At 62.0% G+C, this 18068-nt stretch overlaps 2 protein-coding genes across 2 annotated transcripts in view; one reads left to right on the top strand and one right to left on the bottom strand.

Annotated features, from left to right (window-relative positions):
* Positions 1 to 6147, top strand: part of PDCD1 (programmed cell death 1) — an 11029-nt gene extending 4882 nt beyond the window's left edge. Inside the window, exons 2-5 of the mRNA XM_025888243.2 lie at positions 2726 to 3085; positions 3450 to 3611; positions 4788 to 4822; positions 5046 to 6147. Of these exons, the coding sequence (XP_025744028.1) occupies positions 2726 to 3085; positions 3450 to 3611; positions 4788 to 4822; positions 5046 to 5279 (791 nt within the window). The 3' untranslated portion in view covers positions 5280 to 6147. The remainder of the gene's footprint in view (positions 1 to 2725; positions 3086 to 3449; positions 3612 to 4787; positions 4823 to 5045) is intronic.
* A 2519-nt stretch (positions 6148 to 8666) lies between these two features.
* On the bottom strand, positions 8667 to 17886 carry NEU4 (neuraminidase 4). Its single transcript, XM_025887908.2, has 4 exons — positions 17838 to 17886; positions 14504 to 14707; positions 14152 to 14407; positions 8667 to 13030 (listed from the first exon to the last, which is right to left on the bottom strand). The coding sequence occupies exons 2-4, from the start codon at positions 14702 to 14704 to the stop codon at positions 12009 to 12011; spliced, it is 1479 nt and encodes a 492-aa protein (XP_025743693.1). The 5' UTR covers positions 14705 to 14707; positions 17838 to 17886; the 3' UTR covers positions 8667 to 12008.
* Between the last annotated feature and the right edge of the window lie 182 nt (positions 17887 to 18068).

Consider the following 18068-nt stretch of genomic DNA (forward strand, 5'->3'; position numbering starts at 1 on the left):
CCCTGGTCAGAGTGCTCCCTGGTCAGGATGCTCTCTGGTCAGAGCAGATGCTCCGTGGTCAGAGCCGGTGCTCCCTGGTGAGGGTGCTCCCTGGTCAGAGTGGATGCTCCCTGGTAAGGGTGCTCCCTGGTCAGAGTAGGTGCTCCCTGATGAGGGTGCTCCCTGGTCAGAGTAGGTGCTCCCTGGTCAGAGCCGATGCTCCCTGGTCAGAGCAGGTGCTCTCTCTGGTCAGAGCAGGTGCTCTCTGGTCAAGGTGCTCCCTGGTCAGAGCGGATGCTCCGTGGTCAGAGCCGGTGCTCCCTGGTCAAGGTGCTCCCTGGTCAGAGCAGATGCTCCCTGGTCAGAGCCGGTGCTCCCTGGTGAGGGTGCTCCCTGGTCAGAGTGGATGCTCCCTGGTAAGGGTGCTCCCTGGTCAGAGTAGGTGCTCCCTGATGAGGGTGCTCCCTGGCCAGAGCAGGCTCCAGGGCAGCTGCAGGGTGAAAGGGTGCCCCTTCCCGCACTCCCCACAGGGAACACTACCCTGACCTGTCTCGGGCCAGACCCACAGCAGCCGCTGCCTCCAGCCCCTGCCCCCCAGCATGCCGTGAGGCCCCGGGGGGGTGCAACAGGCACAGAGATAGGGGTGTCCTGGGGAGGGGTCCAAGGAGAAGCAAGAAAGCCGTGGCGCCAGAGGGAGTGGGGCCTCGAAGGCCACCAGGAGGGACCTCAGTCTGCGGGACCGGAGCAGGACCAGGAGGCTGCCATGTAGAGACCCAGGCAGAGGCTGGGCTGGGTGGACGGGGGTCCAGGCAGCCCAGTGTGCCTTCCTTGCCAAGTTCAGATTCCCGGAGAGGTGCCACAAAGAGCCAACCAACAGGCAGTGACCCAAATGGTCTCAAATTCAGGTGAGGGGTGGGGCAGATGAGGGCCTGAACCAAAGTCCACTCGGGAGCCCTGGGGAGGCCTGCTGGGGGGGCCTCTGCAGGAGGGGAGGGGATGCCATGCACCACATGGACCCCCAAGGGCCACTTCTCGGGGGCCCTGATGCCGGGAGGGCAAGGGTCTGTCTGCAGGCCTCGGTGGGGGTGTGGGTCTGAGGGCGGGGCACGCAGAGTGGGGATTCCTGGAGGGCACTTGCGAGGAGGCAGGTGCACGCACACCTTGGGTGGGAGCTGGGGGGCGTGGTCTGGGCGGGAGACGCACAGAACAAGGTGGATCAGCGGGTCCAGCAGTTCAGGACCGAGGCTGCGCGGCCGACTTCTGCCTGCTTGCACCGTTACACGACGCTCTCTTTGTAACGTGTGTGCTTCTCAAATAAACGAATCAAGAAGACGTGCGTTAGGACCGGCAGGGAAGCCCTGCTGTGCTGGGCCGGTTCTGCGTGGGTTGGACACGCAGGTACAAATAGGAAAGGGGCTTAGCGTGGGCCACCCTGTTGTGGGGGTCACCCTTGGGAAGGCCAGGGTAGGGTCTGTGAGCAGATGCCTGGCTCCACAGGGCAGTGGACCTCTGATCATCGCAGTGCTGGGGGAGCTGAGGGGCATGGGACGTGTTGGGTGGGCCAGGAAACAACCTCACAGGGCAGCATCTCGGGTCTGGGTGTTACGTCCCACGCGAGGAAGCCAAGGCCCAGAGCAGTGTGGCCGGGAGGAGCCCATGGGTCCCAGGCACAGCCCCCTGGCAGGGGCCAGAACAGCCGGCTGCAGACCCAGAGCTGGGCCTGGACAGAGCAGCTTGAGACCTGCTGCGTCCTCCCTCTGAGCCTTAGTTTCCCCATGTGTCGATCAGGGCTCATGGCCCAGCCTCCCCGGTGAGCCAACGACAGACACCGGAAGGCTCGGCACGTGTGGGCTTGGCCGTGGCTCCCAGCCCAGGGCCCTGGGAGCCCCTGGCCCGTTCTTGTGTTGCCTTGACCACGTGGGGTACTGCTGGTGTGTCCCCTGGGCCCAGATGGGAGGGCCTTCCTCTGCTGCCGAGTGTGAGCAGGTGAGGGCATGCACACAGGTGAGGGCAGGCGTGGGTGCGTTAGTGAGGTAGGCCCTTGGTGGAAGGAGCTGGGAGCCCCTCCAAGGATGTGGTGGTGTCCCCGGGCCAGGGCCTGGCAGTTGGGTGTTCTTGCAAAGCCTTGTTCTGTGGAGTGCGGGCCAGAGCCCAGGACCATCAGGGGCAATGGCCCAGCTGGCCTCTGAGCTTCAGTCCCAGAGCCGTGGCAGAAGACAGAGGGCCCCACATTGACCTGGTCCCAGCTCTGAGCTTGTCCTGCGATGGGCCAAGGGCTGGACACTGAGCCTGCCGGACACTGAGCTTTCCATGGGAGGCCCACACCGGCCCGCCCCAGCATCCCAGATGCCTACCCCCTCCACCCTCACGGTGCACACAGGACCAGGCTGGCCCCCGATGAGCCGGGGACCCAGGATGGTGGAGCTAGGAACATGACCGTTAGGCCTGCAGGGACTAGCAACCTGGAGTCAACAAGGGAGGGAGGAAGGCCCTAACCACCACTGTTTGGGGGAGAAACGGGGGACCTGGGAGTCAGAGCCGGAACACAGCCCAGGCCTCAGGTCTCAGTACAGTCAAACCCCCCCGTGGATTTGCTTGGTGAGAAGTGAGCGCCTCATCCCTGGGGGTGTGTAAGGAGAAGCTGCAAGGCTCCGAGGCAGTGCGGCTGGGAGTGGGAGGGGAGGAGGGTCTGGACGGCCGCCAGGCCCACAACCCTCCCTCACCGGCTGCTGGTTCTCCCCCCCAGACTCCCCTGACAGGGCCTGGAGCCCCCTCACCTTCTCCCCAGCGCAGCTCACAGTGCACGAGGGGGACAACGCCACCTTCACCTGCAGCCTCTCCAACATCCCCGAGAGCTTTGTGCTCAACTGGTACCGCATGAGCCCCCGCAACCAGACGGACAAACTGGCCGCCTTCCAGGAGGACCACATCCAGCCAGGCCCGGACAAGCGCTTCCACGTCACGCGGCTACCCAACGGGCGGGACTTTCACATGAGCATCGTGGCTACCCAGCTCAATGACAGTGGCACCTACTTCTGTGGGGCCATCTACCTGCCCCCCAACACACAGATCAACGAGAGTCCCCACGCAGAGCTCACTGTGAAAGGTGTGGCCCTCAAGCCCCAAGACTGGGGGCAGGGGGGAGTGTGGTCACAGTGGGCAGGGACTCCCCAGGCTCTTGTCCAGCTCTGTCCACACCCAGGCCACAGTGACCAGTGGCCCCAGCTCTCGGGATGGGAAGCACCCCAGAACCACTACTCCTTAGGGAAGGCAGAGGCTGAGGGGGGCGGCGGGTGGGGCGCTCCCCAGGAGAAGGCTAAGCTGGGAAGCACAGCAGAGGTGCGGCGGGGGTAAGACCGGTTAGCGCAGGACTAGAAGCCAGGCCCCTCGGGACAGGGAGAGGGGAGGGGAGGGCGCTGCGTCCCCATCACCAAGTCGCCTCCATGAGTCTCTGTCCGTTTGCCCCCCAGAGAGAACCCTGGAGCCCCCCACCGAGAGCCCCAGCCCCCCGCCCAGACTCACGGGCCAGTTACAGGGGCTGGTCGTCGGCATCACAAGTGTGCTGGTGGGGGTCCTGCTCCTCCTGCTGCTGACCTGGGTCCTGGCCGCGGCCTTCCCCAGGGCCGCCCAAGGTAAGGCCCCGCCCAACCCCACTGCTGTCTCCTGCCCGGCAGAGCCCAAGGCGCTGCCCCCAGCCTCACGCACCGGGGACCCCCACCCTGCTTCACCGTCCTCCCCGCCTAGTCTTGCGCCCAGTGCCCTCCATGGTGAGCACCCCTCCGCAAGGGCCTGGGGCTGGAGTGGGCGCGCCAGGTAATGGGGTCCCCTCCCCCGGCACCGGCTCTAAGGAGGGGTCTGAGGGGGTTGCAGAGGGGGAAGGCAGTGGCCGAGGTCACATAGAAAGTCAGAAAGCAGCCCCCCCACGGGCTGAGCCACCTACACTGACCACAGCAAGGCCTCCCCCAAACCTCAGGCCACACACAGCCCACAGAGCACTGGAAGCACCTCTCACAGCCACTAGGCTCTGCTTTTGACAACCACAGCCACTAGGGTGGTTGCTGTGAGCCCCCGCCAGCCCCGCTCACCCCCACTCTGCACACACCCTGGCCCCCTGGTGGCCCCACACAGCTTGGGGCTGGTGCTGAAGGGAGGAGCCCACGGGGACCCAGCCCCGGGGCCAGCTCCTCTGCGGGCCCGGTCGTGGTCTCCTGGGCCAGGAGGCACCTCAGGGGACATGTGGCCAGAGAACAGGAGGCTCCACAGGGTCCCAGACGAGCCCCTGGCAGCCGCTGGCCTCCACGATCTCCCCTGCTCACCGGCCAGGGGGTCTGCACCCCTGTGGCGGGTCCCCAGTGGGCATTCACTTCTCTGCTGGCCACAGAAGGGGGACATGTAGCATTTCTGGGTGGCCTCCGTTGGAGAGATGCTTGCCGCGGCTTCGCTGACAAGGCGCCCACTGTGCTGTGGGTTTGGTGTCTGCTGTGGGCGCGTATCTCAGTCGGGGGTTTGTGGCCAGAGACGGCAGGCGCCCGTGGCAGGGACGGGGACTGGAAGCCAGTGGTCCAACCCGCGCAACTCACGGGTCCGCGTGGGACCTCTGGTTGATGAGCAGGGACTCAGGTCCTCGCGTGGGGGGTGGGTGTAGCCAGACCATCGGGCGGCTGAGAGGACACTCAGTCATGCCGGGTGGGAGCCCCTGGGGAGGAAGGGGCTACGAACCCCCACCCCTGCCAGCTCGTGGGCCGTGGGGAGTCCTGGGCCTCTTCAGGCCAGATGCATTTATTCAGTCCAGACGCATTTCTTCATAGGTACCTGTGCCTGTGGGAGTGAGGACGAGCCCCTGGTGAGTTTCCTTCCCTTTGCCACCCTGGGGTGGTCCACAGGGCTCAGGAGCTGCCACGCCACTGAGTTTGAGCGTGGGGACACCAGGCCCCAGAAAGGGTCGGGAGCACAGGCCCCACCCCAGCCTTGCTTGGCTTTGGCCCCACGTATGCACGCGTGCCAGTGTGCACCTGCCTGTCTGCCCCCCGGGGACAGCTGACGCCTCTCTCCTTCTCTCCCTAAAGAAGGAGGGCCCCTCTGCGGCGCCTGTGTTCACCGTGGACTACGGGGAGCTGGACTTCCAGTGGCGAGAGAAGACGCCAGAGCCCCCTGCCCCCAGTGCCCCCGAACAGACAGAGTATGCCACAATTGTCTTCCCAAGCAGGCCGGGGTCCCCGGGCCGCAGGGCCTCAGCCAGCGGCCCGCAGGGACCCCAGCCTCTGAGCCCCGAGGACAGACACTGCCCCTGGCCCCTCTGACCGGCTTCCTCGCCCAGCCTGAGTCCCTCAGACCCTCCACCAGGAGCCCAGACGGGGAGGAGCGTGTACTGGGGAGGCAGTGAGGGCCGCCCCAGGGCTGAGCCCGGTGACCAGCCCTGCCTGCACCAGCCCTGCTCGGCTCTCCTCTCGGGACTCGCGCGACCTGGGAGCAGGAGGTGTCCCTGTCCCTGTGGCTGTGGTCGGGAAAGGAGACTCACCCAGGACTCCAGGCCCAGCCCCCTGAGCCGGTCACTCTCCAGACCTGCTGCTCTGTGCCTCCCCGGGGGTGAGGGTGGGCTAGCGCTGTGGCCTCCTGAGGGTCAGGCTGCAGGAGTCTCTGCGGCCCCCCACCGCCTCCAGGGGAGCCTGATGCCTGGACACGGGGGCGCAGGGACACCAGCTGGAGACCCCGCCTCGGAGCGGCCCGGTGACATGCCCCCACAGCCAAGGGTCCCTTGTGCACCTGGAGGGGCCCACGCATGGGGTGGGGGCCTCGTGCTCCTCCAGGCCTGCCCGGGAAAGAGCTCCCGGCACGGCAGAGCAGGTGCCCTTGGGCCACCCTCATGCCCGGCCCAGCCCACCAAGCAGCCGGCGGGGGCGGGGACCACAAGGGAAACAGAGCTGGAGTCACCCCAGCGAGGCCGTCCTGGGGGCCCCTGGGAGTCGCCCTCCCCTTGGCGCCCGTGCACGGTGCTATTTAAAGGGGCCTCAGCCCGGCACACGGCAGGTCAGCTTGGGGCAGGCTGGCCAGTGGCTACCCGGGTGTCGGGGACTCAGGAGCACATATCCTGGGCCCCACAAACACTTCAGAACCCCTCACCCTGCTCTGTTCTGTCATAATTAAATAATGACGAAAGCTCTAAGGAAATCCCGAGTTCTCTCCTGCTCTCGTGGTCGTAGGGAGGGGGGGAAGGTTCTGCCCCAAGATGGAGGACGCAGCCAGCCCTCCCCAGGCCTGGCCCTCACCCACCAGGCCCTCGCCTTCACTGTCCCAGAAACACACAGACCCACCGAGGCCTCTCGTACCCGCTCCCCCGGCACGCACACCCCACGGCCTCCGCGGGGTGAGTCCCAGGATGCCAACAGGCGCCACCCCCAGGAAGCCCGTCCCCAGACCGCCTCAGCCTGGCGCACCCGCCCCCCCACCTGAGAGTCCCTCCTAGGCAGTGCCAGTACCCTGGACTGGGGCGGGGGGCGGGCTGCACAGGGGGAGTGAGTGGGAGCGGCACCAGCGGGGAACACAGCCCTTCCCATTCGCAAAGGGCACGTCGGCTGCCTCCTCCGGATGAAGATACAGCACCGCCGTGAGCACCTCAGTTCTCATCCCCGACCGCAGTGACAGACACCCACCCCCGGCCTCGCCCCTTCCTGGTGCTCCTCGTCCAAACCTTCAGGGGCCGCACACACAGCTGGCCCCCTCCCCACTCCCCAGCCCCCTGCGTGCACACCCCGGCCGGCCACGCTGGGGTTCTGTCCTGGGTGTGGCCCAGGAGGTAGGAGCACTGCGTCCAGGACAAGGCAAGGGTGCCACTTTGCTCTGGGGCTGCCGGCAAGGTCACCATCGAGGGAATGCTGAAGTTTGCAGGCTTGTGTGCCTGGAGAACCCGACGGCTTCCGTGGAGAAACCAGGACAGAAACGAGAAGATGTAGTCAAGTGGCGCATCTAAAATATATTGAAACAGTAAGCAGTCGGAAGGAAAAGTGGCCCAGAGCATCTTCCACCTACAACAGCAACAGAGAAGATGAAATGCCTGAGGCACTGGTTTAATGAGAGCCGCACAAACGCACAGGCAGGAGGGCAGAGCAGTCCTGCCAGCGGGAACACACCATCGAGAGGCCAGCTCTCCCCGCGTTAACTTGTAGATGTAACACGATCCCAATAAAAACCCACATCTCTGCAACTGAGAAGTTCATGCGGAGACATAAACAAGCAGGTAAGAGCCAAGGAAACCAAGAAAAGAAAGTGAAAGACAGCAACTTTATCAGATGTACAGCCACAATGGACGGTGGCTCGCTCACACCAGAGGACGGCCGTTGGCGGAGAAAGACAGACGTGGTAGTAAGTGGTGTTAAGAGCTCTCTGAAAAAGTATTAGGCAGACTCCCCCCTCATGCCATGGACTTGCACAAATCCCAAATAGAAGTATAAAACAGAAACCCTGCAAGACCCAGAAGGCGGGCGTGAGTTCCTTTGCCGCGGGGCAGGAAAACCGTCCTAAGGCTGGTTTGAAATCACAGCGCCATTGGAGAGAAGATAGAGACATTCAATTCTACAAATTGGGGAAAACACTTTCATGTGGTAAAAAAAAAAGTGTCAAAGCGAACTAAGGGGAAGTATTTGTAATAGTACATAAAAGGTTAACACTCCAATTAAATAAAGATCTTCTAAAATATGGAAAGGTCCAAGTCACAGTGGAGAAGTGAACAGAAGATAGGAGGCACTTTCCACCTTCACATATGTGCATGTACACATGCAAGTGCGCACACACACGTGTACACACATACATGCACACAGTGCACACACGCGTGCGCACATACATGCACACAGTGCACATGCACATACATGTACGCACATGCATGCCCAGTGCACGCACACACGTACGCACATACATGCACAGTGCACACGCGCACACGCGTACGCACATACATTCACACAGTGCACATGCACACACGCACGTGCACACAGACTATGCACTCGTGCAACACAAATCTGCACGTGCACACACGTGCGCATATACACACGCATACGTGTGCGCACGTGTGTGCATGCAAATGCACATGTATGTTCGTCCACGCGTGTACATGCTCCACACAAGCGCTATACATACGCACACATACATATATTCCATGTATGTATATACATATCCCTTAAGCAACAAACGGATGTTCCATTTTACTCATAAGAAAAATGCAGATTATGGGGCGCCTGGGTGGCTCAGTCGTTAAGCGTCTGCCCTCGGCTCGGGTCATGGTCCCAGGGTCCTGGGATCGAGCCCCGCATCGGGCTTCTGCTCTGCGGGAAGCCTGCTTCTCCCTCTCCCACTCCCCCTGCTTCTGTTCCCTCTCTCGCTGTCTCTCTCTGTCAAATAAATAAATAAAATCTCAAAAAAAAGAAAAGAAAAGAAAAACACAGATTTCAATGAACCTATCCATGGGCAACACTCCGAGCGCATGACTCTGCACTGCTGGCAAGGATGCGGAGACACAGGCCCCTCGAGCACTGGGAGCATGGCGGGCGGGAAGGTCAGACTGGAGATCTGTGTACTAGCCGGCAGTTAGCCAAGCATTTGTGGTCTGATCCACGAACCCCACCTGTGAAATACCTCCCGGGGGTGAGCCATGTGCCCGGGAGGGCCCCAGGGGAGGCGGCCAGAGCAGGAGGGCCTGACTCAGGCTCTGAGTGAAGGGACCTTTGCCCATGCTGGTCAGTGCGGGCCATGGGCCACTCGCTGCCCCAAAAGGAACCAAGTGGGTGTCCTATCAAAAGACAAGGGAGCACTTTGAGCATAAAAAAAAATACCAAAATTAAAAGTAAAGATCTAATTGATTAACACATTTTGAGTATGTTGTTTTAAAAAATGAGTTCAGTGGTTGGCTCCATAGCTCAGGGGTTAGAGCACTGGTCTTGTAAAAAATGAGTCCATATTCTGGGAAAAAAAAAAAAAGACAAAAATGCACACAGCAGAGAGGGCAGGAAGCGGTGGCCTCAGCAAGGCGCCGGCCGGGCCACCCACTGGCAGCACGGCGGCTCAGATAAGAAGCCAGCGAGCCGGGCACAGTCAGCACTTTTGCTGCTCACCTTCCCGGAACGCGGCCTCGGCAGCCCGCCCTCACTCACTTTTTCCGTCCCCTGCTCTGCCCCAGCCCCATGTGTCAACGGCCCCGGCTGGGGCACCTCGCCCACCCCCACCCATGCCCGCCCAGCAGGTCCCTCCCTGACAGCCCCGCGCATGCCCCGGAGGGTGGCCGCCAGAGGACCCGGGGGTGAGCCTGGGCTTCTCGAATGAGGCCTGAGACCCTGGCACAGGGAACACAGAGCATAAGGCCTGTGCCCCCCAACAGCCCGGGCCCACCAGAGCCCCTCTTTCCAGGAGGACGACCCCTCCCACTGCCTGTGCCCACCATCGCCTGGTCTGCAGAGCTGGAGACAAGAGCTGGTCACCTCCAGTGAGGAATCCGAGGTCATGTAGGACAGAAAGACAGGAGTCCGAGCCCTACCCTGAAATCCAAGGTGGGGGCCCTGGAGGACCAGGTGGGGGTGCTAGCGGGAGAAAAGCACAGACCCCAAAGGGACCCTGGCCTGGGATCATGAAGGCAAAGCTGGTGGCCTGGGCCCTGGGGTCTCAGCCCCAGTAGGTTAGTTGTTTGGTGGGGACAGTTGCCTCTTCATGTCAGGGTGAGGCTCCTGAAGTTTCGGAGAATTCAGCGGGGGTGTCCTCCTGAGGGCAGTCAAGGTGGCAGAGCCAGCACGATGCCGACCTGAATCGCTGGAGCCCCTCCACTGCGGCTCAACCGCCCCCCTTGTGGCGGGGTCCTATGTCCTCTGACTCCAGGCCGGCAGCAGCCCCCTCCCTTGTGCGGTCTGTGTCCGTGGCTCCCGAGCTGACTGACTCGTGGTGAGAAGGCTGAGGACATTTTCTCGAGTCCCCTGGCCACTTGACTAGGCTCAGGATTCTACAACTATCACTATGCACTTTCTCCTTTCTTACTTCCTGAGTTTATAGCTATAGTGCTGTCACAACTGTAGATCCATTTTAAAGCAGTTTTAGGTTACAGAAAATCGAGCCGTGATTCTCAGCTTAGATCACACCCCCACGCCCCCACACATACAATTTCCCCTCGGTTAACTTCCCCCATTGGTGGGGTACAGTTGTTGTAACTGATGAGCCGACGGCAAATACAGTATCCCTAACCAAAGTCCATCGTTCACACCAGGGCTCACTCTCCGTGTCGCGTACTCTGTGGCTTCGGACAAGTGTCCAGTGACACGTCGCCACCGTGACAGCCTCACACGGAGTCTCTCTGCACCCCACCTGCTCACCCCTCCTCCCCACAACGTCTGGCAACCACCGATCTCTTTACCGTCTTCAAAGGCCCGCCTTTTTCCAGAACGTCATATGGAATCACACAGCATGTAACCTTTCACTTAGTGACACACATTTCAGGGTCCTCCGTGTCTTCTCTGTCTGGATGGACCACCACTGGTGCATTCATCTGCTAAAGGACATCCTGATTTCTTGCAAGGTTTGTCAATTATGAATAAAGGCGCTATAAACATCCATGCGCAGGTTTTTGTGTGGACATGAGTTTTCAACTCATTTGGATAAGTCCCAAGGAGCACAACTGCTGGATCCTACGGTAAGAGGCTGTTTCTTGTAAGAAACCATCAAACTTGTTTTCCAGCGTGGCTGCCCGGTCCCCGAGGGAGAGCGCCTGCCGTTTTCATCCTCGCCACCAGGCGGTGCTGGCCGCGTTCCAGATCCTGGCCCTTCTGATCGCGTGCGGGGGGGACCCTACCAACCCCCACCCCCTTGGCATAGGATGCAGAGCGCCTTTCAATATGCTCAGTTGCCAAAATATACAAACAACGCTTAAAACTCACCAATAAAAAAACAAACAACCCAATTTAAAAAGAGGCAAAAGCTCTAAACAGACACTCATGCAAAAGACATACAGATGGTGCGGCCCCTTTGGGAGACAGGCTTGGCAGTTTCTTACAAAGCGCAACTCTCCGGTAAACCAGCATCGTCCTGAACCGTTTGACAGAGTTCACGGGGAAAGCCAGGCCACCTGAGCGTTTCCTAGTGTGCAGATTTTAAATTATGGCTTCTGAGTCTTTAATAGGATTTTTCTGACTTTCTAGTTCCTCTTTAATAAGTTGTATTTTTCCAGGAATCGTGCATTTCATCTAGGTTTTTAAGGGTATTGGCATAAAATGGCTCCTAATATCTTCTTGAAATCTTTGAACATCTGTAGGAAACTCGCATGCCCTCTCTCATTCCTGATGCTGGTTATTCGTGTGTTCTTTCTTTTTTTGTCACCAGTCCCACAGGGATCATCAGCTCTGTAAGTTTTCTGAAAGCGGACCCTGGCTCCATTCACCCCTCTACCCTGCGGTTCTTCCCATATCCCACTAGTTTTGCTCTTGACTCTTCTCTTTCTGCTCCTCTCTCCTTGGACTCAGTTTCCTGCCCCTCTCTACGGGGGGGGGCGTCAGCGGCGGACACTCTTCAGCTCATCTCACATGTTCACATAATTAATTCCAAATTCTGTTCCCATTTTCACTAGAGCTTCTTCTTTGAACCAGGAGTTATTCAGAATCATGTTTCTCAATTTTCAGACACAGGAAGATTTTACATTTCATTTTTATTTCTAGTTCAATTTCACTGTAATTTTCAATCCTTCCAAGTCTTGTAGAGACTTGATTTCAGGATCCAACATGATGTCAAATTTATATCCGGGTATATTTGAACAGACTGAATAATCTGTGGGGTTTTTTTATTATTATTATGTTATGTTAGTATTCTGCGGTTGTTTTATGCTGTGTTCTGTATGTGTCAATTAAGTCAAGTTTGTTAGGCAGGTGGGCCAAATCTTCTGTGTTCTCACTGATTTTGTCTGTTTGCTCAATCGGTTACCGAGACATGTGTCTAAAATTTTCTATGACAACTATGGCTCTGTTTTCTCCTCTAGGTCTGCCCACTTTTGTGTCATATTTTGAAGCATAGCGTTAGGGACATACAAATGGGTCTGGCCAGAAAGCCCATCGGGAAGGCTGGCAGCGCTCCTGAGGCTTGCCCCGACGGCTGGGCGGTGCAGGGCCCGCCGGCACGTTCTGCAGGACCTCAGCAAGGGAGAACATGCAGAAGGAGATCTCCTCGTAGGAGACCCTGGCCCCACTCTCATACAGACAAGCAAAGGTCAGGGCTCCCTTGAGGGTGGGCCCGATGGATGCCAGGTCAGAGTAGCCGCTGGGGCCCTCATAGATCACCCAGGGCTCTGTCCAGCTGTAGGGGTCCAGGGGGGACTGGCTCAGGTGGATTCCCATGTGGAGCCGAGCCCTGCGCCCCGCCGGGTGGGAATACAGCAGCCAGGTGGGGCTCTGAGACAGGGTGGCAGGGGGCCCAGGGAGACTCAGAGCCCAGGCGTCCCTGGTCCCACTGAGCCCAGGCCCTGGGCCGGGCTCCTCAGGGCTGTCCTTCCACCCCTCCATCCCGCCGAGCCCCTGGTCCCCTTGGGTGCCTGCAGTACCCTCCTCTGAGGGTTGCTGGACTCCAGGACAGAGGCGTGGGGACTCGGGGTGGTTCCTGGCACCTGCCGACCATCCCTCACCCCTGGGCCTGCCGGAGAGTGGGGCAGGGAAGCCCAGGATGCTGCCCTGGCAGCCCCGGGCCGTCTCAGCCAGCACCGGCACGAGCTCCCCAGGCAGGAAGGAGGCGCCCTCATCTGCGCTAAGCGCCTGCACGCGGCGGCCCAGGGGGCTCCGGGCATTGCAGTAGAGGATGCTGCCGGCCTGCTGGCCGTCCACCGCAGCCAGCTGGCACTCGCCCGAGCGCAGGTTGGGCACAAGGCCTCCACGGTGCCAGGTGCGGCCGTGGTCGTCGCTGTAGAAGGTGAAGGCATGGGGGCTGGTCCTGCAGATCTTGCCAAAGCACTCCCGCCGGTCCACGCGGTACGCGTAGGCTGGCACCAGCAGACGGCCTGAGCGCAGCTGGATGCCGTGGCCCGGGCCGACAGCGAACGTGGCCCAGTCTGCAGAGGAGAGGGCCTGCGGTCATCCCAGCAAGGAGGCGGCCATGGCCGCAGCCAGGCACCGCCTCCCTCCCTGGGGGCTGGGGAGGGTCCACAGCCAGTGCCTCAGATTAGGGGACAGCTCCTGAGGGAGTCACCCCGGGTTGTGCCCTCACCCCCCACTCCTGCTGGCCACTCTGGATCGTCCAGTGCTGGACAAGCCTCTCTCCAGCATCAGCAGGAGCCGGGAGCCCAGGCAGGCTACTTGGCCAAGTTCTCAGCTCGTGAGCAGGTAGTTAGTCCCTGCATGTCGATGGACAACCATCGACATGCCCAGTGTGAGCACTGTCCAGACAGAGGGGCAGCCAAGGGCAGAGGGGGTATGCGGACCTTCAGGGCGGGCTTGAGCTCTGGGCCTGAATCCCGTGGAGTAGGGTCCACAGGAGCAGACAGTCCTTTAGACCGGCTCTGTGTGTCCTGTCCATGCCTCAGAGCCGGCCACACCCCTCAGCTTAGATCCCACCTACAAGGGTGAGGGTGACCCTGCGTCAGCGTCTCCATGCCAGGAGTGGGGTGGCCTCAGAGGGCAGTGGGTAGTCAGGCCCCTCAGCAGGAGTGGAGGAAAAGCTTTAGGGTCAGGCCACCTGCGCAGCCCTGGACCCTAGGGTGGACACCCCCTGGGTGGGGGACACCCCTGGTGGGGTAAGAAGGCAGAGGGCAAGTGGTAAAGGTGAGGAGCCAGTGGGGTTGGGGTGTGCTAAGAGGGAGGGGGCCCCAGCGCTCAGGCAGAGACGGTCTCAGTGAGATGAGCCTGCTCTTCAGGCCCAGTGAGGGTGACCAACACCCACTTACAGGACTGAGGGGTTCAGGGAAACGCTGTGGTGGCCCTTGGCTTGGGGGGTGGAGTAGGCAGCCCCGTGACCTGTAACGGACCCTTTCCCCGCCCCCCCACCGTGCGGACCCCGGACCCAGTGCGGACACCACCATGCCACTGTGCAGACACCTCCCGGCGAGACCCCGCCCGCCGCTCTGCGGGCCCCCTCCCAGTGCAGACACAGCCAGGTCCGGCCCCCGCCCCTCCCCTGGGAGGCCCGCCCTGCGCCCCAGTGAACAGCGCACCCGCCCACCCACACCCCGCCTACCCTGCTCGGCGCTGCCCACCGCCTCCTCAGTGAGGTCCCTGGCGGCGCCCCAGCTGCGCCCCGCGTCTCGGCTGGTCACGCAGCAGAGGCGCGCGGCGTTCCTGCCCGTGGCGATCTGCGTGGCCTCGGGTGTGCGACCCCGCACCGCGATGAAGAAGAGAAAGATGGTAGCCGTGCGGGCGTCGTGCACCGGGCAGGGGTTCATGGACCGGTGCTCCTCCAAGGCCGCGGTCCCCAGCACGTGCGCGGCGCCCCACTGCCCGGGGAGGGAGGGCGGGCGACCTCAGTTTACCTATGCGCGCGGCGGTGCCCCGCCCGCGCCCTGCCCGCGGTGCGCGCCCCGGCCACTCACCCGCACGGAGCCCCCGGCCAGCGTGCCGCTCCTCTGCACCAGGCGGTGGGCGTGGGCATCGTCGGGGCTGAGCCGCTGCTCCGCGAAGGCCAGCAGGGTGGGCGCGGGGGGCACGGGCAGCAGCGCGGGTACGCGGTACGTCAGGCCGCTCCTCTCGCGCTGGAAGAGCACAGTCCGCTCGGGGACACGCGGGGCCTCCATGCTCTGCCGAGCGGGCCCAGGGCCCCGGGGTCAGCAGACCACAGGGTCAGCGGGTGGCCCGTGCTCGCTCCCCTCCTGTCTGCCTACAGTGGGGAGGGGGCTCTGCAGGTGCAGACACCCCCCAACCCGCGTGCCTCTCTGTGCCGGCCTCCTCGGAGACGGCCCCATCCCAGGCTCCTCATCCCAAGACTAGGGCAGCCCCTACCCCCCTCCCTCCCTGCCACTGCACCCCGGAATGTCTGCAGTCTGCCCTTCCTCCTCTCAACCAGGTCCCCGGAGCAGGGGCTGCCTGGCCAGAGTCCCCTGACTCTGCCCACCCTATTCCTGGGACACCCGCCCAGCAGGACGCTGGCCGAGAGGACAATCTGGGCCCAAAGTTTTGGACACTCAGGGGTTCAGTTTCCCCAAATAGGGGCCCGATGACCGCAGGCCACACAAGCATGGGGAGACACAGACACACAGAAAGAAAGTGACACTGGGAGAGACCTAGGCGCGAAACAGAGGCGCACACAGATGCATGCACATTCACCACGCACAACGCTGGAGACAGAAAGACACTTGCCTTCCACACACTCGGACACATACTTCTTGGAGAGGGTGCCCCAGCTGCCGCTACCACCCTTTTTGGGGGGGGGATTGTGGGATTCTTGGGAGTGGCCAGGAGGGATGGGGGCGGGGGAGTGGCCTGCTGAAGCCATGAGGGGAGTGCCAGTGGGTCTCCTGCAGGGAAAGGGCCCGGAAGTCCAGATCCTAGCAGGACATCTGCGGGTGCAGGGAACCAAACACCCTGCCCTTTGGGCTCCCGGGCAAAGCTGGGGGTCATGGGAGGTCCAGCAGAGCCACCCCACCCATAGGTGCCCAAATGGCTCCCACATGTGCCCCAAGGGAGCTAAAGGCAGTGCAGGCCAGAGGAGCAGTGAGAGGGACCCCAAGGAGGCCAAAGAGGTCACCCACCCTGCTGTCCTGCCCCACCCCCTCCTGGCAGAAAGGGGGGCCAGGACACTTTAGTCTGTGCACTGGGGGTTGCCCTTGGAAAGGAGCCGCTCCCCACAGTGATGGGAGGAAGATAAACACCCCCAGTGTCCGTCTGAGCCCCGGCAAGCTGCTGCCCACAGAGGCCAGAAGCCAGGCTGCGGGAGGGCGTGCTGAGCCTGGGGGGGTCTAGCTTGGGGGGGCCTTCCTGGGGCCGAAGGCTGAGGGGATGGGGGAAGGGCAGAGAGGAGACCACATCCCAGGCACCAGGGGAGCCCAGGCTGGAAGGACCCCGGGAGAGATTCAGCAAGGACAAAGAAGGCCCTTCCCGCTGCAGTCCTGGCCTCTCTTCCACAACCCAGGCCCCAGCCGCTCCTGCCCCTGCATCCCGTGCCCCTACACAGCCCAGCTCCCTGAACCTCGGCTGGTCACCCGGCCCTCCCTTACCACAAGTCAGGGCTCCTGTAGGGGTAACAGGCAGCAGCCTAGGGCAGCCTTTCTGGAGGTAGCCTCACTCCCGGGAGTATGCTCCCAAGGGAGGCTCATGAGGGGGCATATTTGGGGTGCACCTGGGGTCTGCAATCCCCCGGATGGGGGCCTCTTTCTCTAATTTGCACAAAGGCAAATGTGGGCTGGCCTGGCCCCCTGGAGGGACGTGAATCAAGGAGCGCCCTGGTGGTCCTGCGGGCGGCAGGCAGTAGAAGGTGGTAGAGCCACGTGCCGGACTTGGAGCAGGCAGAGCCCGTGGCCAGGCACTGGACGGTGACTAGCACACAGCACCGAGGGAGGAGGGAGGGAGAGCACGACCCCCACATCGTACTCAGGAGCATCGCTCTCAGAGCTCAAGGCCCTGCACACAGGGGCATGGGCAGTGCATGTCAGAGGAGACAGTCGGAATGGACAGGGGCTGGCCGGTGACGGGAACGAACACCCCTAAACAAGAGTGGCCTTGCTCAGACACGTGGGAGGGTGTGCTGCCTGGCTCAGCCTCCACTCCCAACATCCCCAAAACATGCAGACACCTCCACCTCTGTCCACCTCTGCCCAAGGCCACCTACTCCCGAAAGGCTCTCGTGGGCAGCACATTGGCCCACTCCACAGCCCGCTGAGCCCAGCAGACGCCCTGCCAACCTCAGGCCCGCCCCGACCCCCACCCCGGCACAGCCTCTGGGGCTTCGAGAGCAGCTTGGTGTGTCTGGAAGCCCTGGGCTCCTCCCCAGTCTGCCTGCAAAGGGCAATTGTGCCCCAGAGCAGGAAGCAGCTGCAGCTGCCGCCTGTCCCTCCAGGCTGGATGGACAAAAGAGGACATTCTCTGCCCTTGGCTTACTCCGCAGGGCCGGAGCCACCTGGACTGCTGTCAGTGAGAGCAGGGGGTCTGGGCCCACCCCCGCCCAGCCTGCAAAGCTGCACAGACCAGTTCCTCACTCTGCCCACTGCACCGAGCAGGACGAGGGCACCCAGCGCCACCCTTGCCTAGGCCCCAGGTCTCTGCAGAGCCCCAAAGTCCCGGGGAGACCCCCCGAATCTAAGAGGAAGAGCAGAGCCTCATGGGCAGCTGGCCCAGTTTGGCCAAATCAGCGGGGTCCAGGGGTTTGGCTTGACCAGGATGGGATGGCTGTGTCCCAACATCCTGTGCGGACTCCACCCTGGAGCCCTCGGGACAGCCCAGGTCCCCCACCCACAACCTCCGGGTGAGCACAGCCCCTGTCGTCTGGCCTGGGATCCCAGCCTGTAGGGCACTTAAAGGCCTGTGTATAAAGAGCAAAGGGCTTTGAATACAAGCTGGGCAGAGGGGCCTCCTGGCTCTGTCACTTCGGGAAGGGTCTCCAGTCTGACCTGAAGGACCTGTGCCGTGTGAGGGGCCAGGACTCAGTTACAAAGCTCGGGCCTGGTGGAGCGGAGCCCACACACCTGTCGGCTCCCACAGGCCCAGCCCAGTGTACATCACCCAACCTCTACCTCTACCCCGGGGCCCTTCAGCACCCCTTCCCCTCAGACCAGGCAATGATCCCACGGGGGGCTTCCATGTGGAGCCTCTGGCTGGACAGCCCTCAGTCCATGCATCCTGCCCTCGGCCCGAAGAAGGGCAGCCAGGGAGGGCAGAGGAGCCCATTTCTGGCCCTCAAGGGCTGGGGTGCAGGTGAGCAGGGAGGGGACTCACCGGGCACCAGAGGAAGGCTGCAGAGCTGGAGCGGCGGCAGGAGCGCCTGCTTCTCCAACCCGGCCAGCAGGGCAGAGACCAGGGCCTGCTGTGTGGGCGGGACCCGAAGCTGGCTGGATCCCAGGGCTGCGTCAGGACCCAGGGCCCAGGACCCTCCCGCCAGCAGTGTGGCTTCAGGGAGTGCAGGGAGAGGGTGGTGGTGCAGGAGCACCCTGGGGAGGGGCCCAGCAC

Source organism: Callorhinus ursinus, unplaced genomic scaffold (genome assembly GCF_003265705.2).
Source record: "Callorhinus ursinus isolate GAN/ISIS: 27379988/994484 unplaced genomic scaffold, GSC_fseal_2.0 scaffold96, whole genome shotgun sequence".
Taxonomy (NCBI): domain Eukaryota; kingdom Metazoa; phylum Chordata; class Mammalia; order Carnivora; family Otariidae; genus Callorhinus; species Callorhinus ursinus.